General features: G+C 39.9%; 1 protein-coding gene across 2 annotated transcripts; it reads left to right on the forward strand.

Moving 5' to 3' along the window:
* The first annotated feature begins 140 nt into the window (after window positions 1–140).
* Window positions 141–19,810, forward strand: RO60 (Ro60, Y RNA binding protein). Of its 2 annotated transcripts, XR_011469344.1 has the most exons (10): window positions 141–293; window positions 3,243–3,842; window positions 5,753–5,973; window positions 6,522–6,668; window positions 6,925–7,062; window positions 9,836–9,952; window positions 10,816–10,929; window positions 11,399–11,545; window positions 12,813–18,489; window positions 19,285–19,810. XR_011469344.1 is itself a non-coding variant. In XM_070401334.1 (9 exons), exons 2-9 carry the CDS (start codon window positions 3,263–3,265, stop codon window positions 12,963–12,965), a joined length of 1,617 nt encoding a protein of 538 aa, XP_070257435.1. In that variant the 5' UTR covers window positions 141–293; window positions 3,243–3,262; the 3' UTR covers window positions 12,966–19,810. The 2 variants fall into 2 exon arrangements, 1 of the variants encoding a protein (XP_070257435.1); XM_070401334.1 differs by having other exon boundaries at window positions 12,813–19,810.
* The last annotated feature ends 2,276 nt before the right edge of the window (window positions 19,811–22,086 follow it).

Consider the following 22,086-nt stretch of genomic DNA (forward strand, 5'->3'; position numbering starts at 1 on the left):
GCCACCCGAGAGCCAGCGACTTTCTCCTCCAGGCCGCGCAGGACCCGGAACGGAACCGGAAGAGGCGGGGCCCCAGCGCCGGAGGAGGCCACATCCGGGATTCTCGCCAATCCGCAGCGAGGGCGGGCAGACGAGAGGGCGGGGCCACTCCCGGGAGCCGGACTTGGAGGCCCGGCGGCGGCGTGCGGTCTGAGCAGGCGTTGACCATTAGGCCGCCGCGTCTTTTCGTTTCCCCGTGCGGCGCAGGGCTCGCCCAGTGGCGCTGCGGACGGAGGGCCGGCCGCCGAGCACAGGTGAGGAAACGGCGGGAGGCCGGCGGGGGCCCTTTGTGCGGTCCGGGCGGCCCCGAGGGCGCGCGGGCTCCGGCTGGACCTCCAGGAGCCTCACCCCGCATCTCCGCGGCTTAGTCCGAGCCGACGCGTCGCCGTCCCCGTCCCCGCGCCCCGCCCAGGCCGCCGAGCGGACCCGGTACCGCGGCGGGGACGTTCTGGCTCGGCCGGGCCTTGCGCCCCCGGGCGGCCCCTTCGGGTGCTCTCGCAGGCCGGCGTCCGCAGGGCCCGCCTTCCTCCTCCGACTCCTACCCCCACCCCACCCCCTCTTCTCGCTCCTCCCGCGGCCTCTGCCCAGAGGCGTTGCCGGGATCTGGGTTCGGGAAGAAAGATCTTCGTGGGGAGGAAGCTGTGCCCTGCAGTCGGGGGTGGGAGCGGGGGGATGATGGACTAGTGGTTCTCAACCTTCCTAATGCCGCGACCCTTTAGTACAGTTCCTCATGTTGTGGGGACCCCCAACCATAACATTATTTTCGTTGCTACTTCATAACTGTAATGTTGCTACTGTTATGAATCGGAATGTAAATATCTGACATGCAGGATGTATTTTCATTGTTACAAATTGAACATAATTACAGCATAGTGATTAATCACAAAAGCAATATGTAATTATATATGCAATATGTGTTTTCCGATGGTCTTAGGCGACCCCCAGGTTGAGAACCGCTGGAGGAGACAAGGGGACGCCTCCGAGGAAGTGATCTCAAAGATTCCGTGATGAGTTAAGCCCCGCATGGCCTTCATTCGACAGGCTCTTGCAGAATGCTCGAAAGTCCTGAGTCTATTTTATTTATGCACAGGGACTGTAGTCAGTGATACTGCAATAGCGCCGTATGGTTTTAGGCGGCTGTAGAAATATCGGGGGACGCTTTGTAAAGTATATGGTTGTCTAACCACCGTGCTGTGCACAATATTGAATGGCAGCTGAAATTGAAACATTTTTTTAAACGTATTTTTTAAGTATATTTGTGCATCATTCCTTAAACCTCTTGAGTTCTAAGAAGGGCCTTTAGCTTCCAGGGGAAAAAAAAAATGTTTTAGTGCCTAAGACTGGTTCTTTGCTAATCAAACAGGTGACCTGTGCCCTGGAGTTACATAGTGAGCGTTGCCCTATGTGAAGCCACAAAATAAAACGATAAATTTTACCAGAACAACAGAATAGCTTTTATATTAAGATAAGATGGGTATAATGTGGAATAGAAGCGAAACTTTGTATCAACTGATGTTTTTTTTTTAACGGGAACTTTCTTGAGGTTTGTCTCTGGGAGCCTCCCTCCAGCTGGGGCCTCAGTTCCTTTTGCCCAGTTCATTGTACTCAAATGGGAGGATGTGTAAGGCTCAGGGGTAGCCTTACAGCCTTAGAGGCCACACCTACGCACAGTGTCACCAGGACCCAAAGGTGTTGGTCATTTGTCGTCTTTTTTAATCGGTAATATTACGGTGAACTTGAGAGTGTTTTCTGTGCTAAATAAATGAAATCAAAACTTACAGGTATTTGAAACCTAACCTCATTCACATGGTGTCTCTTGAAGAAAGACCAGACCGAAAATTTAGCTCTTGATATAACCTGCAAATAATCTGAAAAGGGGGTTAGGATTTCTTTACTTTCGTTGTTAAAATTTAATCCTAAGAGTTCGTTTTAAAAATCCAGATTTCTAGGCTTTTGAGAAAAATTAAAGGATCTGGCAGTACTAAGCCTGTACCACAGGCTGAAGGTGCGCGCCTTCAGGGCGGATGCTTGACTCGATCCACTCCTGCCCATTCCCAGTCTGGATGATACAGTCCTTTGAATATGTGGCCCCAGTTTTTGCAGTATTGGGTTTTTATGAGCTGTCCTGCACACTTTCTTTCATAAGTGTAAGTTAAGCTCTTACAAAAGAATGAGTTTGATCTCTGGGGCGAAAGGTAGCATTTTCAAATAACATGATTAAGAGACGTGGGAAAGAATTCAAATGTGAACCTTGACTATGTAAGAATCTGTAGGAGTAATATATTATTAGTACTGTTAAAAGATGCTATAACTTCTAATGAGTACGAAGCAGAAAGAAGTGCTGTTACATACTGTGTGTTACTAGCGTCCACTGACTGCATTCAAAGTTAAGCAACTAAGAAAGAGAAGAGGGCAGTGTCTAAAATATCCACAACCAATTTCAAGTTGTGGCATGCTATTAATATTGTTGCAATCTGCTTAATTTCTTCCAAAAAGTTTAACTTCGAGAAGTTTAATACACCTGTAGTTGTATAAATCCTTTGAAGTGATGTGCTTTAAGAGCACTGGATAAATCAGGCCAACCCACTGAAGAATTAACTTTTTTATTATTATTATTCATCTGGATTTACAACACTTGAGTATTCAGGGGTAGGGATAGGTGAGGAACAGAAATGGGTTATTTAACCAACAACGTCTGCCGAGTTATTGAGGGAATAAAGGTCCTAAGATCTTTCTTAGCGTCAGCTACTGTAACTGCCCTGCTACCCCTTTGATTCTCCATATGGGACTCCAGACCCCCTGCTGAGCTGCCTGCTGAGTCTCTGAAGCAACAAATTATAACTCAGAAATGTGACTTCTTAGTTGTTACTTCTGGTTATCATAGTACCACTTACTGAGCTTAAGTATTTTTATGCCCAGCTGATGTGGCTCAGTGGCTGAGTGTCGGCCTACGAACCAGGAAGTCACAGTCAGGGTTCAATTCCCAGTAAAGGCACATGCCTGGGTTGCGGAGCTCGATCCCTGGTAGGGGCGTACAAGAGGCAGCCAATCAGTGATTCTCTTTCAGCATTGATGTTTCTACCTCCCTCTCCCTTCCTCTCTAAAATCAATAAGAAATACATTATTAAAAATATTTTTATATCAAAAGATCTCATGGCAGATTTCAATAAGCATAGATTAATAAGTGTTTTGCTTTTTGTTAGGTTTCCTAAAAGACAGAAAAATGGAGGACTCAGTGAACCAACTGCAACCCCTAAATGAGAAGCAGATAGCCAATTCTGAAGATGGATATGTATGGCAAGTCACTGACTTGAATCGCCTCCACCGCTTCTTGTGTTTTGGTTCTGAAGGTGGGACTTACTATATCAAAGAACAGAAGTTGGGCCTTGAAAATGCCGAAGCTTTAATTAGATTGATTGAAGATGGCAGAGGATGTGAAGTGATCCAGGAAATCAAGTCATTCAGTCAAGAAGGCAGAACCGCCAAGCAGGAGCCCATGCTCTTTGCACTGGCCATTTGTTCCCAGTGTTCCGACATAAGCACAAAGCAGGCGGCATTTAAAGCTGTTGCTGAAGTTTGTCGCATTCCCACACATCTCTTCACATTTATCCAGTTTAAGAAAGATCTGAGGGAAAGCATGAAATGTGGCATGTGGGGCCGTGCCCTCCGGAAGGCTATAGCAGACTGGTACAATGGGAAAGGCGGTATGGCCCTCGCTCTGGCAGTTACAAAATACAAACAAAGAAATGGCTGGTCTCACAAAGATCTGTTGAGATTGTCACATCTTAAACCCTCCAGTGAAGGTAAGCATGGCATCTTTTGGGGGAGAATGGGTGCAGATATTGAATAAATAACAAATTTATTTTGACATAAGACAGTTGTGTAATTTCTAGGAATAGCCTTTCATTCTCAAAACATATTAATTCAAATATGTTTAAGGCCAATCTGGAAACACCTACCACAGGCAATCCAGACATTAGTAATCAAGAACCAAATGACAGATCTCCATGTTAAAGTGTCACCATGCTAACGAAAACTCATCCAAATGATGATGGACTATGAAAGCAGCCTGGATGTGTTAAAGTCGTTAGCAGAATGCTCATAGCCAGTAGGTGGCAGATAGCCCGGCTCTCTAGCCCCTTCTCATTTTCCCCCCCCCCTGCCTTCCTAGGACACATGTTCTGTGGAACCTAAGGCCGCCTGAACTAGTGCTCTGAACTTAACAATTCAGGATATTAATTGTCTCCAAGCAGTCAGCCAGGGAACATGGTAACTTGGGCCAGTTTTCTATGTCTGTCGGAAGAGGTTTTTGAGAAGTTAGTTGGATCTACAATAATTACTTAGTCTTTCTTAGAAGGAAATAAAAAATTTCGGTCAAGAATCAAGTGTGAACTTCCAGAAAAATCAACATGCCCAAAATTTTTACTTTTTTTTTAACACCAGAAGTGAAAGTTGAAAAGACGGCCACTCACATACGTTCAGATTTCAGTTCTGCCCATTGCTTTGTGTCCTGGAGCCACGTAACGTAACCTTTCTGAGTTCCTGCATCTTCACCTATGAAAAAGGGAAGAGGGGGAGTGACCCTCCTGGTGACTAAATGTGATCATGGATGTTCCTGATGTGTACCAACATCATAAAGCAGAAGACATCACACAAAAGTCCATGTTCCTGTTTCTTTTGAAAAATATATGTTTTTTGGCAGCACTAAGCAAATACTTAGCTAAAATATTTGTCAGGGCATATTTTTTAGTTCACCCCAGTCCTAACCACACTTTATTACATCACATGGCCTATTCATTTTACCCACCTTTCCCCCATAGACCTTAGAATTTGATAATTCCATTCCTTTCCCCACCTTTTTGCAGAACTGGAATGTAGTGCTTAGAATAATCACACCATTTATTGGCAGAGCGTAGGTTACAACCCAAGTTTCCTCGCCCTCCCCAATCCAAAGCTCATTTCAACTATTAAAAGAAATTGTAGTAGGAAACACATTACTTTCCTCTTTTTAATATTTAGCCTATAATACTTTCTCAGCTATTAAAAAATTTTAAGTTACCTACCTGTCCACATCGACTTATCTCTATTATTCATACATGCATAATCATCAGCTAAAAGAGACAATTGAGTATGAAATTAAATGAAATAGATCAGTACTTTTCAGAGGTGTTCTGAGATTATGGACCTAAGTCTGGCCCTATCTACCAAAGTTTCTAATGCTGATGTCTCCAAAAATAAAACGCTAATGAAATGAAAATATAGGAGTTTTTTAAATGTACATATATATTTTAAATTGATTTCAGAGAGGAATGGAGAGGGGGCAAGAGATAGAAACTTCAATGATGAGAGAGAATCACTGATTGACTGCCTCCTGCACATCCCCCACTGGGGATTGAGCCTGAAACCGGGCATGTGGCCTGACCGGGAATCAAACTGTGACCTTCTGGTTCATAGGTCAACCACTGAGCAACACCAGCCAGGCTAGGAGTTTTTCTTTCTCCAAAGTTTCCTATTGAAGCAGTGATCGAATAAGCAAAATTAACTAATTCTGTTTGATTAAATGTTTGTTATATCATGCATAATAGCATCACAGATGAAAGAAGTTCATTCCTGGGTATCTACTTAAGCCTTTCATATAATGCCTTTACATAAACATGTTCGGTCTTTTACCTACTAATCCTACCTGCCTTTTCAATTCTCTATTTTGTTAAAGGACTTGCTATTGTGACCAAATACATTACAAAGGGCTGGAAGGAGGTCCAGGAGTTGTATAAAGAAAAAGCACTTTCTGCGGAGACTGAAAAACTATTAAAGTATCTGGAGGCTGTGGAGAAGGTGAAGCGCACAAAAGATGAGCTGGAAGTCATTCATCTGATAGAAGAGCACAGGTTGGTTAGGGAACAACTTCTGACAAATCACTTGAAGTCTAGAGAGGTAAGTAAAGTGTACTATGTTACATCATGTGGTTAAACAGTGATGTATGGTATGTATGAAAAAGATAGCCCTAACCGGTTTGGCTCAGTGGATAGAACGTCGGCCTGCGGACTGAAGGGTCCCAGGTTCGATTCCGGTCAAGGGCATGTACCTTGGTTGCGGGCACAACCCCAGGAGGGAGTGTGCAAGAGGCAGCTGATCGATGTTTCTCTCTCATTGATGTTTCAAACTCTCTATCCCTCTCCCTTCCTCTCTGTAAAAAATCAATAAAATATATATTTAAAAAAAGAAAGAAAAAGATAAACTATGGGTACCTATATATTCTTTAAAGAAAAACACCTAACAGTGCCCACAGGTAGTTGCATTCAATAGTGTTCAAGAACAAGTTAGTTTATTTGCTAAGACTTTGACCATTTTGCACAAATTTTTACTTTGAAATTGATCTGAACCCCCAAAGAAAGTCTTAGAGAATATATTAATATTATTATTGGTACAGGTATGTTTTGCTGATTCATCATTTTCTATGTTTCTGCCTGTTATTGCAATAGGTATGGAAGGCTTTGTTACAAGAAATGCCTCTAACTGCATTACTAAGAAATCTAGGAAAGATGACTGCTAACTCAGTGCTTGAACCAGGAAATTCAGAAGTATCTTTAGTGTGTGAAAAATTGTGTAATGAGAAACTATTGAAAAAGGTAAGCATTCCCTTTATTAGCTTCTACTGATTGGAAAAGTTGCTCCTAAATTTTGGAAATGCCATCAGCATATGCTTTAGGTGTTCTGAGATTTATCATACCAAGTTGCATTTTGACTCTGAAAGTTAAGATTAATATGTCCTTGTTTTTCTCTTTTCTTTATGAAATACATTCTCTCAATAACAAATACCTAAGGCACATAATTGCTCTTTTCATTTGAAGTTTCACTTACTCTCTGTCTTCATCTTGTTTCCAGGCTCGTGTACATCCATTTCATGTTTTAATCGCGTTGGAGACTTACAAAACTGGGCATGGGCTCAGAGGAAAACTGAAGTGGCGTCCTGACGAAGACATTTTGAAAGCTTTGGATGCTGCTTTTTACAAAACATTTAAGGTGATGTTTTGATTTTTGTTTTAAAACAAATGACACAGGTAGGACTTGGTGTCTTGTGTAAAAACACATTTTAAAGCTATTAATTGTTTAAATATTTTGATTACTCATTTGTTCCTGTGAGAAGAATGCTCACTTTTCCATTTCAGTTCCACAAAGTACTGAAAATTCTAAAAGTTAGGCAAGAAAAAACAAAAGACATCCAAATTAGAAATCAATAAAAATTATCTCTGTTCTCAGGTGACACGATCTTAAATGTAAAGAAGCCTTAAATAATCCGTAAGAAACTACTAGAGCTAACAAACTCCGCAAAGTTGCAGGATACAAAACCCGTAGGCAAAAATCAGTAGTATCCAAAGGCTAAGAAAACATGTCCACTTGCCAGCAGGGAGCAGACCTAAGCTGCAGTCGGACATCCTTAGCGCTGCTGAGGAGGCAGGAGAGGCTCCCACCACCACCGCTGTACTGGCAGCCATCAGCCTGGCTTGTGACTGAGCAGAGCTCCCCCATGTGGGAGCCCACTGACCATCAGAGGGCAGCTCTTACATTGAGCGTATGCCCCCTGGTGGTCAGTGTGTGTCATAGTGACCAGTCATTCCCAGTCTTTCTGCTGTTAGGGTCAGTTTGCATATTACTCTTTTACTAAATAGGATAGAGGTCTGGTGCACGGGTAGCGGCCGGCTGGTTTGTCCTGAAGGGTGTCCCGGATCAGGGTGGGGGTCCCGCTTGGGTGCCTGGCCAGCCTGGGTGAGGGGCTGATGGCTGTTTGCAGCTGGTCACACCCCCTTCGGGGTGGGGTCCCCACTGGAGTACCTGGCCAACCTGGATGAGGGGCTGATGGCTGTTTTCAGGCTGGCCACACCCCCTTCAGGGTGGGGGTCCCCACTGGGATGCCTGGCCAGTCTGGGTGAGGGGCTGAGGGCCATTTTCAGGCTGGCGGGGGACTGAAACTCCCAGCCTCTCCTTTTTTTCTTTTTTTTTTTTAATTCTGGGATTTATTTACCTTCTATAATTGAAACTCTGTTGCCGTCACTGGCGCTCCCAGCTCTGAGGCTATGGCTGGCTGAAAGCAGGTATCTGGGGTTTGTTTAGCTTCTATAATTGAAACTTTGTTGCTTTTGGAGCTGTTGCTTTCGGAGCTTAGAGCAGGCCGTGGCAGGCGGGGAACCTTGGCTTCCTCCATCACTGGAGCAAGAAAACTTCCTGCTTGCTTCAGCTGTGTGGCTGCCAGCCGCCATCTTTGTTGGCAGTTAATTTGCATATCTCGCTGATTAGCCAATGGGAAGCGTAGCAGAGGTACAGTTAATTACCCTTTTTGTCTTTTATTAGATAGGATTACTATATTTCTTATAGTGTAGTTTATATGGTCAATTGATTTTTGACACAAGTATCAGAACAGTTCAATGGGGAATAGTATATAAATGGTGATGGGAAAACTTGATATCCACATGCAAAAGAATAAAATGGAACCATTACTTTATACCATATAAAGAAATTAAAGTGGGTCAGACCTATATTTAAGTGCTAAAACTATAAAATATAAACTTCTTTAAAAAAAAAAGTAGCCAAAGCCGGTTTGGCTCAGTGGATAGAGCGTCGGCCTGCGGACTGAAAGGTCCCAGGTTCGATTCCGGTCAAGGGCATGTACCTGGGTTGCAGGCACATCCCCAGTGGGAGATGTGCAGGAGGCAGCTGATCAATGTTTCTCTCTCATCGATGTTTCTAACTCTCTATCTCTCTCCATTCCTCTTTGTAAAAAATCAATAAAGTATATTTAAAAAAAAAAAAAGTAAATGCTTCATAATATTGGACTTGGTAATAGTTTCTTAGATATGATACCAAAAGCATGGGCAACAAAAGAAAAAGATAAATTGGACCTTCATCAAAATATAAATCTTTTGTGCATCGAAGGATACTAGCAAGAGAGTGAAAAGATAACCTACAGAATAGGAGAAACTATTTGCAGATGATATATCTGATATTGTTTTGATGTTCGGAATATATATAAAACAAAGACAACTCAACAGTAAAAATACAAAGAACCCAATTCAAAAATGGTCAGAGATATACAGACGGCCAATAAGCACATAAAAAGATGGTCGGCATCATGAGTCATTGGGGGAATGCAGCTCAAAACCACAATGAGATACCACCTCACACTTGTTGGGTGGCTCGTATCAAAAGGCAGAAATAACAAGCAAGAATTCAAACTAGCCTATTGCTGGTACAGCCCTGTGGAAAAGCTTGGTGTTCCTCTGAAAGTGAAATGTTGAATTGCCATACCATCCAGCCATTCTACCATTTACATATATACCCAAAAGAATTGAAAAGGGACTCAGATACTTGTACACGAGTATTCATAGGAGCATTATTCAGGTAAAAACAGCCCAAGTGTGCATCAACAGGTGAATGGATAAACAAAATATGGCCCTACTCAGCCTTACAAAGGGAATGGAAATAGAAACATGCTACATGGATGAACCTTGAAAACATGGTGCTAAGTGAAATAAACCAGACACAAAAGGTCAAGTGTTATATTATTTACCTTAAATGAGGTACTTAGTAGGTAAATTCATAGAGACAGAAAGTAAAAAAGTTGTTGTCAGGGGCTAGAGGGAGGGAGTTATTTAGTAGGTACAGATTTTGTTTGAAATAATGAGAAAGTTTTGGAAATGGTGGTTACGTAACATTGTGAATGTACTTAATGATTTAAAATTTAATCTTAGAATTTCTATGATTAATTTTAATGATTATCTCATTTGTTTTCTCTCTATAGACAGTTGAGCCAACCGGGAAGCGTTTCTTGCTGGCTGTTGACGTCAGTGCTTCTATGAACCAGAGAGTTTTGGGTAGTGTCCTCAACGCCAGCACCGTTGCCGCTGCGATGTGCATGGTGAGAACAGAGGCAGTTTACCGTGTCTGCCACCCTAAGAACATGTTTGCTGTGGGGAAGAACTGTAGACCTAAATAAATAGGCTCAAGGATTAGGTTTCCATTTCTTTTTGTCAATTTGACATATTTGACAGTTTTATTTCATACTAGTGGCCCGGTGCACGAAATTCGTGCACATTAAAAGGGGATTAATTAGAGGAGATATTTTAATACTGCTATTTGCCCTTTCTCTGTAATAGAAGTGTCAGAGATGAAAGAAAATTAGTAAAATGTGTATGAAAATCTTCCTCCTGTCAGAGTCTGGGGCACGCCACAGGACCCAGAGTCAAGTCCCCGCCCACCCGCGTGCACCTTGAAATCATGCGAGACCCAGACCCAGTTGGCCCCACCCCCATCAAGCCCTGCTGGGCGGGGCACAGCCTCAAGTCCCCTGGCCTGGCACCAGGCAGGGGGCGCAGCCTCAGGTTCCCCATCAAGCCCTGCTGGGTGGGAGGTGCAGTCTCAGGTCCCCCGGATATAATATGTTTGAGGAAGTAGACAATGTTTAGGAAACTATTAATATATATAGAAGTGCAAAGATCAGAAACTGGTTAACAGTAGTCAGGAGACTTCGGTTTCCACCTGCCTGTCACTAGATAGCTGTTAAATGAATCATGGATGAGCTTCTTAATTCCTCCTCTGTGGCTGTATTCCTATTTAATAAAATGAAAAGAATATATTCTATCTGCTTCAGAGGGTTGTTGTTAAAAGGAGTTTAAAATAGGCATCATAGTGTGTTTCCTTTAAAGGTGACGTTTTATGAACTTCAAGTATGTGTTTATTTCTCCCAAGTCTCCTGAAAGTTACTACCATTGAATTTTTCAGGTTGTCTCACGAACAGAAAAAGAGTCTCACATAGTTGCTTTTTCAGATGAGATGGTTCGATGTCCAGTAACTACAGATATGAGTTTACAACAGGTTTTAATGGCTATGAGTCAGGTAACAAACTATTTTATTAGTTTATACTGTATAATCATTGTTATTGCTGTCGTGCGTGATATTAATGCATTTGTGAGAACAAATTGTTTGATCTCAATTTTTTCATGAGCATGAAATAAATATATAGGCTTTGGGAAGGCCTATGTATTGGCTCAAAATACAATGATAATGTAAAAAATAGTACTTTTAGGTATTTCATTATTTCACTAGTGTCTTGGTACATGGAATCGTAAACATTGAAGGGAAATTAATTAGAAGAAATATTTTAATATCATTACTTGTCCTTTCTCTGTAATAGAAGTGTCAACCAAATTCACGATCGACAATGACAGTTCAAAACTGTGTGTGTGATTGGCGCCAGCGAGAGCTTTATATGTATTATGCATGCGCGAGTCAGCTTAGCCTTTTATATATATAGAAGATTATGGAAGCTGTCTTTTATTCTTACTCATTTTTTGTTCTGAGTTAGATCCCAGCAGGTGGAACTGATTGCTCTCTTCCAATGATCTGGGCACAAAAGACAAATACAGCTGCTGATGTCTTCATTGTGTTCACGGATAACGAGACCTTTGCTGGAAGTGTCCACCCTGCTGTCGCTCTGAGGCAGTATCGGAAGGTAACACAAATTCTGATACTCTCTCACCCCATAAAAGTCTGAGTTCTCAAGCATTCACTCTGCTTTTCCAAAAACAAGCTATGAATGTATACAACATCATTAATGAACTCAGCAGTACTTGAAAAGTATTGGCTACACCTATATAATATATTTCCACCAGTTCCAATTCTATACATTACTAAGAATATCCTTTATCAGTGGTATTTTTTAATATTTCAGTGTGTTCCTTGAAATATTAAGGTGTCATTTATGATTTTTGTTAAAGGACTACATAAAGTTAAAGCTATAGTCTATGGTTTAAGTTACATGGATATTTCTGGGTTCTAATCTGTGCTCTCCAATTGTGCTTTCTGAAATGAGTGAAATGTTCTATATCCACATGGTAGCTGCTAGTCACGTGGACTGTTGAGCTCTTGAAGTGTAGCTAGTGTGACTGGCAGTAGAAATAAAACTCGAAGAGCAGTGGGTCTCAAAGTGTGGTTTCCCTACCAGCATTACCTAACACCATGTTACAAATGCAAATCCTGGGACCCCGTGGGAGACCTGCTGAATCAGAAATTCTGTTGGGATTATGCTTTACAAGCCCTTAAGTTGGAGACCAACAAGTGAGAGAACAGAATTTGGAGTCAGGATAGCCCGGGTTCTGAGTCCTGGTCATTCTCTTACTGCCTATGGACCTGAGCGTATTATTGAACTCTGATACATGCTTACCTTTAGGGTTGTCACAATAAATACACTACGTAAGTTCCTTAAGAGCCCATTACAATTTCTGACACTGATTGATGGTTGGGTTATCTCAGAAACTCAACTACTTTAACAAGCCATAGCTGTAGAGAATAAATTCTTTCATGTAAAAAGTATGTATTATAATTAGCAAAGTTAATAATCCTGGTGAAATATCTCCTTATATTAATTCCACCTCCACACACACTGTCCAGTGTTTAATATGTTGGTAAAAATAGCTTCACCCCCTGAATATCCTGACAGGTTTGATAAGTGTAGAGTCCTCAGGTTGCTCAGGAAGGTGCTCTGTGACCCACAGAACAAGTAACGTAGAACAGAAAAGCAGGAATTTCAGACAGGTTGTTGACAAAATTTTATTGTCTAGTCTGAAAATCACAATCGAGCCTTGAAAGTTTGACAGATTTTATGTAGAGAGGGTGAAAAAAGAAAATCTATGATAGAATTTAAAGTGTTAATTATGAAGGTTATTTGCTTTTGCTTTTATACAATTTTTTTAAATGTGTATTTTGATCTTTACCTACAGAAAATGAACATTCCAGCTAAGTTGATTGTTTGTGGAATGACATCAAATGGTTTCACCATTGCAGACCCAGAGGACAGAGGCATGTTGGATATGTGTGGCTTTGACACTGGAGCGCTGGACGTAATTCGCAATTTCACGTTGGATGTGATCTAACCATAAGCACCAGCACGATTAGTGATCTCGCTAAAAATACGCAGCTACTTCCCAGCTAATCCTAATCCAGTGAAAGATTAAGATGATGGCATAGTATGTGTATAATGGAAAGTTTACCTAACCAAAAAAAGGAAAAATAAGATAAGCCCAAAGTTCGCCCTATCTATCAGCCTAGCTCCTGGGAAGTAGCTTCGGAATTCACTGTAGCTCCCTCTGATAGAGAGCTGGTAGACCCTGTAACATAGTCACACAGGTTTGCTTTGGTAAATAATCACATTTGTATTTAAACGAAGTCAGAGCCAAATTTGTAAGTAGTTCTATATCATGTCACTTGTTTGGAAAGTGCTTAAAGTTTTCTTAAATGTTTTCATTGGGAAAGGACAGCTTTGATAATGTCCATCGACTCTAAATGCACTGGACCATTAACTGTGATGGCATATAAAGCTCATCTGTGAAACAGCAGACATGACCAAGGGATAAATAATGAGTTTTACAGATTTCTCTAAGCGTTTTCTAAGGTCACGTAAATAGCTTTCTTATTCGGTAAAAAGAGATTTTGTCTCATGTTTTATTTACACTTAAAGAATTATTACCATTAACCAGAAACACAACAGAAAGGCCACCCTGGGCTGAGGACGCTAATGCTTGTGTCGCCTGAGGAAGTCGGTGGGTGTTGTGTTCTGTTGCGTTTTATTGCTGTGAGTTGAGGGTGTGACTTGACAATTTCCTCCGAGTTGTAACAACATAGCCGCAGTTAGTCGCACTTTCTTTTCTTCATGCTCTTAAATGCAAACAACATAAAATGGTTCAAGCATTTAACTCCCCCACTCATAATCTGAAAATGACAAATCTCAACTATAATTGGATTCGCTTTTTCCTAACTGTAAAATCAATACTGTTTTAATTACTTTTTAACTTTTTTAGCCAATTGTACCTGGATTCTAATTGTAAGCATGTCAGTGGCCTATTTCTTTGTTCGTTATTCATTGTGACAAAACATTCTTATTGGTAGAATAAAATTAAAACAATAAAGCAAGCTAGGTCTTTCAGGTTTGAAAGGCAATTTTTAAGTAGCATATTACCACTAACCAGTTTGTAAGAAAGTACTTTTTTCTATTTTATTGTGTATATTAAACTTCTTTTCATTACACTAAAGTGCATTATTTTCTTGAGCAAATAACCTCTTCTTTGTGGGGAGGTTTAACTTATTTAAATGCCAGTAACTTTCCTTATAATTACATGGTTGTCTATGCTTACCCATAAAACTTCAATTTTTATGTATTTAAGTAGTAATAGAGGACTTATGGGGATTTTTATAAACTCATCACTTATGTAAAAAGACAGACTAGTAAATGTTCATTGTAGCATTTCATGTGCTTGGGGTTTAGAGATTTTGTTCAGGGGTTATGGGACTTTATAGTAGAGTTAGAACTTGTGTTGATATTGTCCTTCTGTTTCAGGGGAGATTTGGGCTCTAGGAGTGACAAGAAAATGTTCCTGTCACATGTATTTGATGTATAATACTGGCTCTGATGTGTAGGCTTCAAGGCAACTTACAGCAACTTACAGTTGTGATTTACCTGAGATTTTTTTAGTCAGCAAAACTAGTAGCATCCTCACACAAAAAAAACCCACATTGCTTCTGATGTCATTTTGTCTTAATCCTCTGTCACACATTGGATTTAACATATTAGCTTTTATGTTCAGAATGAATTTGACGTTTAAAGAACCTAATAGAATTGTGTTCCATAATTTTTTAAGTACACCCAATCTTAATTTAAAAAATCATAAAATGATGTCACTTTTTATTCCTAATTGAAATGAAATGTAGCATAAAAGTGTATTCCTTTCCGTTACATACTATTCCTATAGTGTTTTTAGACAGATCTATTCATGAGCTGATATGAAATCCATCAGAGAAGTAAGATTAGAAATATCTTGTAAGTTGAATTAAATGGATTAGGGAACAATTTAAGAATGAATGAAAAGAAACAAAAACAGAAAGAACCACCACAGAAAGTAAGTTTATTTTCAAATCCTGGAATTTTGAGAGCTGGACCAAACCTTAGAAATGTAAAAAGATGGGTTTTTTTTGTTTGTTTTCTTAATTTAGGTTAGGGAACAGGGGTTCAAGAAAGGGTGGCTTTGGAGCACTAGATCTAGAAATCTTCATTTCAGTATTCACATCCCCACAAAATAGGAAAACTGACAAGAATAGGGGTGAAAATAGAATTATTCAAGACTTTTATATTTTAGGTATTAGGAAATAATGTGTATACATGATTGCTGTAGAGTAGAAAACCAAATTATAAACATATACTTCTGTTCATAGTAATCCTCAAGCACAATGTTTTTAATAACCTATGTTGCTATATAATATACTCCTATAGGAAAATAAAAAACCTTTACCTCGTGATTAAAATGTATTCAAGTGATATAGTTAATTAGTAAAACAAAAACTATTGCTAAAGTCCTATACTTCCTTATTAGTTGATATTTCTTGGAAATTCTATTAACTGTCATATGTTATTTAGTTTAGTAACTTTTATAGGTATATTGTTGAGGAAGATACTAGGGAATGGGATTCAGTGTTACCTCTCTGGAAGCTTTTACTGTGTGCTGTAGTGCCCAATTTAACCTATGTGATTCAGTTTTGCTATTTTTACAGAGTAACATCTGATGCTTAGATCATAGGAAAATCAATATCTATATAAAAGTTTAAGCTAGGATGAGGACTTACACTACAAATTAGAACTTAATAGGATATGTATTTTGAAACAAAATGGTCAAGGGAAATAGCTTAATAGGCTCTTTTTTAACTTCTGAGTGGGAAAATGTGGAAGAAAAATTTTCATTATTCTCTGATCAAGAAAAAGAAGAAATATACCAAGTCCAACAACACTCCTCTCCCCCCATAGATGGACCTAGAAAAACAAGCTCTAACTCTAAATGAGGAGATGCTACAAACATCTTTTAAAATAATCGGGACATTACAAATGATACAATACCATTTTATGAGGCTTTTTCCCCTCTCATTTTCTGAGATTTTGCAAAAACAAATTATTTTGGAAATTTTAAGGCAGAATTCCTGAAAAAAGTTGATCTGACAAGTGAGGAGCTCATTCAAAGCACAATAAAGCCACATCTAAATGATAAAATCAGAATCACCCACTGAGATAATTGTACCTAAAGATACTGCACCACAAGTATGAATTTCTTGAGGTGATAATCTTATAGTAAGTACCATAAGCAAAACTGAAAAATCCTACTCTTGTATACCACAGGTTTGAACTAAGTTAAGGCAATATCCTCTAGAGCAGTGGTTCTCAACCTTCCTAATGCCGCAACCGTTTAATACAGTTCCTCAGGTTGTGGTGACCCCCAACCATAAAATTATTTTTGTTGCTACTTCATAACTGTAATTTTGTTACTGTTATGAATCATAATGTAAATATCTGATATGCAGGATGTATTTTCATTGTTACAAATTGAACGTAATTAAAGCATAGTGATTAATCACAAAAACAATATGTAATTATATATGTGTTTTCCGATGGTCTTAGGCGACCCCTGTGAAAGGGTCATTCAACCCCCAAAGAGGTCGCGACCCACAGGTTGAGAACCACTGCTCTGGAGAATGTCATGTAGCCTCAATGTAAACATGCTCAAGGAACAATTAGGAAAAAAAGATAAGGTAAGCTATGAATTAGTTGCATTTAATGTATGGATTTTCTTTACTATTTCCCTGATACTACCTAATCTCTTTGTAGGAAGACTACATGTTATACCTCTATTTTTCTTATAAAAACTCCTGACATTTTTGTCATTTCTTTTTCTAGTCTTGCTCTATCTGGGTAATAAAATGAATGGTAGAAAAATCACCCGCATTTAGATTTGGGATGAATCTTTTGCAGATTGCTTTGTGTTGTAAATAGGTTTAAGATCATTTTTTTCTTTTTTTTATTAGTTTTCAGAGAGGAAGGGAAAGGAGAGAGAGATGGAAACATCAATGATGAAAGAGAATCATTGATGGGCTGCCTCTTGCATACCGCCCCCCACCCCATTGGGGATGGAGCCCACAACCCAGGCATGTGCCCTGACCAGGAATCGAACCCTGGCCTTTTTGTTTATGGGACGCTCAACCACTAACCCACACCATCCAGGCCATATTTTTTTTCAAATTAATGATAGGCCTCTTGGAACAATATATTGATATATTCTCCCCAAATCAAGTTATGTTGTATACATTTTGTATTAGATATTTGCACTCTTCGAAAAATAAGTAACTGAATACTCTTTCAGAAAATAGTATGTTTCAATCTTCATATTTGCATAATTATAGAGACCACTGTCAAAATCTTTGGTCTAAGTACTTCACAAAGCTTGTAGCAAACAAAGTTTTCTAAATGGCTTGTATTTACCTTAAACCCTTTTTTAAAATTAGTGAGCTTTATTTTTAAAAACGTATGAAGATAATTTTAAAAATAATCCTGCAGTAATGTTTTTTGTGAAAAAACTAATATAGTTTAGCATAAATTCTGAATAAAATTATAATAAATGACACATTTCCCTAAACCTTGAACATACCAAATTATATTGGAAATTGGTAGAAAGAAGCATAAGCTAGAGTAGTTATATTACAAAATTCTATTACTGAAATTAAGTTGATAATTTTCAATGATAATTAATTTTGTAAATACAATGAAAATACACAAAAGCTATTTCTGAACCGAAAGTGATTGTCCTTTGTTTCTGTTCAGCACCATGAGTCATACTAATTGTAGAAATACGTGACGATATTTAATTTTAAAATACATTTAACTTTTAGTAGTTTTAGAAATTATCAGAATCTGTGCTTGCACAAAAGAAATAAATAGTAAGGTAGCTATGTTGCTGCTGGTTTCGCTTAATGAACACTTGGATTATTAAGGATAGTGACTGAGGCTAAAGGCTTGCTATTTTATTACTATCACCACATAAGTGATGGATAGTGTATCAATACAAACACTGAATGGAAACTTCTGTTTAAATTACTTGTTAGGCTTTATTTGCAATGTAAACTGTTTAGAATCCATACCAGCCAAATTAAAATTTAAATATTATGTATAGTTGATGAATAGCGAGGAAAAAATGATTTTGTTGCACTATTCTAAATATGGACTATTTGGTATGGCGTGACTTGACCTAACTTTTATAGAGCATGTGACTTCTATTCCTTTTAATGGACAACTTCTGACAAGAAGTTGTCCAAAGGGATGAGATATATATATGAGAGCTTTCTTTAATTGGTTGGGGGAGGGGCATTACCTAGTTCTAAATGTGCATGTGCTTTATATAAAGGCTTTGATTTCCGTGATTGACCACTTGAGGAATATTTAAATTACACTGACGAATGCCTGCACAGAACAAAAGTTAAGGGAACAAGAGCCTTAAAGTGAAAAACATGATCCTTTTGACTGCCTTACAACATGACTGACTAGCTCTTCAACGCAGGCATACTGGTTCCTTTCCAAGGGTCTGTTCAGTAAGTGGTGCCTTAATAGTGTTGGTGTTTCCGAAATACAGAACTCACAGGGTCTTTGAGAGCTTCCACTCTTACGTCAAGAATGGGAATTTATCACGTTTTCAAACCCAGTCGTATGTTTGTAGTGGAAGCACCGTGAACAGGATAATCTGGGGCACTGGTGTGTTACTACATACGTGACTGTTAACATCAGTACTATTTTGTGCTAGTTTGAGGTGTTTTATTGTTTTATATAACAAACTATCCAAGAAGCTGGACTTTATGTAACATCTCTAAGGACCAATTTGCATACCATATTTTAAACACTGAATAAAAAAAGTTATACAGTTCCAAAAAAAAAATGGTTAATTTTTTAAGGGGATTTTTCAAGACAAAAGAAAAATATTTCGTTTCGAGCCTACAAGCAAATTTCATTCAAAATGAAATGAGGGAATGTAGCTGTAAAAACATTACAACTATTGTGATTTGTTTGATTACATTCACATTTTTACATTCACTTTGCCTTTCAAAGCAGGAATCTTTTATAAAACTGAAAGAAAACTTTAAATTGTCAAGCTGGTGCTTAAAAGTATATAATTTCAATTTATAACAAGTGTCATTTTAAAGGACAGGGACCCAGAAGGAGGTGGGGATGGGGGGAGGGGGGGTCCTAGGTCTGTTGATAAACTCACCGATGCTTTGTTGAGTCTTCCAAGTTTTCAGTGTAAATAAAATACCTAACAATGTAATTTTGCTGTTTTCTGATAGAAAATGGAAGAAATACTAATGTATTAAATTTATTTCATGATAAAACAGATTTCACCCATACTTTGAAATCCTGACTTTCTATCTTTGCAAAATACCATATTGAAAAAATCGTCTTAGACACGGATGCAGGTGGGCACTATGCAAGCTGTTGCTGGTCAGTTGTATCATTGTAGATGTTGCTAGAAGTACCAAATAAAGTCTATGCACTTCCGATAATCGTCTATTTCTTTAAAGAAGTAAGAATTTTAAGATTATCATATGCCTTATAAATTCTAAGGCTTTTAGTGATCTGTTATATTTGAATAAGATGAAGATAAGGTTTTGATAACACTGGCCTTACAGTGCCTCTTTACATGCTATTGTGTATAAGTATTTATTTAAAATATATGTGGTTTTGCCGGATCCGGTTTGGCTCAGTGGATAGAGCGTCGGCTTGCGGACTGAAGGGTCCCAGGTTCGATTCCGGTCAAGGGCATGTACCTGGGTTTCGGGCACATCCCCAGAGGGAGATGTGCAGGAGGCAGCTGATCGGTGTTTCTCTCTCATCGATGTTTCTAACTCTCTATCTCTCTACCTTCCTCTGTGTAAAAAATCAATAAAATATATTTAAAATAAATAAATAAAATATATGTGGTTTCAATTATAGGACCAAAACTACTGGATTTAATCAAAATGCACTTTCTTAAGACTTTTAAACAGGATTTTTGTGTGTGTGAAAAAATCTACTCAAAATCGCCTTTGGGGAAAGTTGACAGCAAAAGTCAGCTATGCAAATAAACCTTTTGTTTCAGTGCCAATTTGCAGAAATTTCTATCTGAATTCCCATAATTTTTTTTCTGAAAATTTCTAAGATTGGAGCTGGAAGTTAGGCAGAGGGTGAAATCAAGTTACATCAGAATATACCCACCACAACTTTGAACATTAGGTTGATTTTATAGTTCTCTATTTAAAGATGATAGTCAACAGTTGTATGGAGAAAGGAAGATCAAAAACCATACGTTTCTCCAAAGATAAAGGAAACGACTTAAAACCTTAAACCTTATGAAGAACACTTGACTTTAAAAATATTGCTTATATGGTGTCTTTTATAAGATATACTAGAGGCCTAGTATATATCATACTAGGGAATTTATCACGTTTTCAAACCCGGTCACAAATTCGTGCACCAGTGGGGTCCCTTGGCCTGGCCTGCGGGATCGGCCGAAACCAACTCTCCTACATCCCCCGAGGGGTTCCAGATTGTGAGAGGGCGCAGGCCAAGGGACCTCACCGGTGCACAATCAGGCGGGAAGGATGCAGGAGGTTGGCTGGGGAGGGACTGTGGGAGGGCTCCAGTGTCCAGCCTGTCTCGCTCAATCCTGATTGGCCAGACCCCAGCAGCAAGCTGACCTACTGGTCAGAGTGTCTGCCCCCTGGTGGTCAGTGTATATTATAGTGACTGGTCGACGCCCCCTGGTGATCAATGCACATCATAGTGAGCTGTTGAGCAGCCTTAGTATATCATTAGCATATTATGCTTTGATTGGTTGAACAAATAACTAGACACTTAGCATATTAGGCTTTTATTATTTAGGGTTAGTTAGAACACAATAAAATCCAGATACATTTAAACCAAAGACACCTTTTTTCCTCAACAGATTTCCAGCTTCCCAATTAGATAATTGGAAGTTTAAGTGTAAATTTGTGATAAAATGAGAAAACAAATGGCCTATTTTTAAAAATATTAGTGGGCCTCAGTAAACAATTTATCTTTCAGATCTTAACATTAAACATAAGAGGACTGAGAAAAAAAGTTAACACTTTTCTTAAACTGGTCATTCTTTTTTTTTTTTAAATAAATTTTATTGATTTTTTACAGAGAGGAAGGGAGAGGGATAGAGAGTTAGAAACATTGATGAGAGAGAAACATCGATCAGCTGCCTCCTGCACACCCCCTAATGGGGATGTGCCCACAACCAAGGTACATGCCCTTGACTGGAATCGAACCTGGGACCCTTGAGTCCGCAGGCCGACGCTCTATCCACTGAGCCAAACCGGTTAGGGCAACTGGTCATTCTTTCTAACCTATGGTTCTGGGGGGGAAAAGGTTCCCACCCAGTTTCTTCTTATATTCTATATTTTCATCAAGCTGGAAGGTGTTACGGACTGAATGTGTCTCCCCAAAGTTTACTGTCACCCCCAGTGCGATGGTGTTTGAGGAGAAGGGCTTTGGGAGGTAACCGGGCCTTAGCCCTGGTGATGGGTGGCTGAGAGCTTGCGTTCTCTCTGCCACGAAGACACAGCAAGGCCTTGGCAAGAACCCAATCAGCCGGCACCTCGATCTCGGACTTCCCAGCCGCCAGAAGAGCGGGGAATAAGCGTCTGTTGTCTCCCCCATCCCGTGGACGGTAACGTCTAGCAGCCGTGTGAAGGCATGGGGAGGGAGAAGAAACGGAAGTAGCCCATACAATGGGAGCGGGGACCTGGGCAAACCCGGGCCGAGTACACAACCGGGCCCTGCGACAGCCCGACGCTCACCTGCAGTTTCCCTTACCTGTGGCCTCCTCGCATTCGGAAACATCCAATAGGAAAACCGCAGGAAGAACCCATGCACCGGGCCACATGCGCGCTGGTCTGGGCGTGCGGTGAAAGCTCGCGTGGTGAAGTCTCGCGAGATAAAATTTCGCGCGAGGAAATCTCGCGTGATGAAATCTCGCGAGGATCTCCCCTGCGCACACTCCTGCCCGTGCGTCACGTCGTGGCCACGCCTGGGCAGGTGGACTGTGGCGGAGGCTCAGTGCTGTGGACGGTCACTCTTGTTCCAGTCACCGGCGGCCCCACGGGCAGGAACAGTGATGCTGGGAATCGGGG

Source organism: Myotis yumanensis, unplaced genomic scaffold (assembly GCF_028538775.1).
Source record: "Myotis yumanensis isolate MYYU_CA2020_CCGP unplaced genomic scaffold, mMyoYum1.0.hap1 SCAF_22, whole genome shotgun sequence".
In the NCBI taxonomy this organism is placed as follows: Eukaryota; Metazoa; Chordata; class Mammalia; order Chiroptera; family Vespertilionidae; genus Myotis; species Myotis yumanensis.

Excerpts from the sequence above, each read along its gene's own strand:
- RO60 (XM_070401334.1), top strand. The coding sequence starts at position 3,263 with ATGGAGGACTCAGTGAACCAACTGCAACCCCTAAATGAGAAGCAGATA. Across the intron at positions 6,669-6,924 it reads ATGAGAAACTATTGAAAAAG|GCTCGTGTACATCCATTTCA; the intron begins GTAAGCATTCCC and ends TCTTGTTTCCAG. Across the intron at positions 7,063-9,835 it reads CTTTTTACAAAACATTTAAG|ACAGTTGAGCCAACCGGGAA; the intron begins GTGATGTTTTGA and ends TTCTCTCTATAG.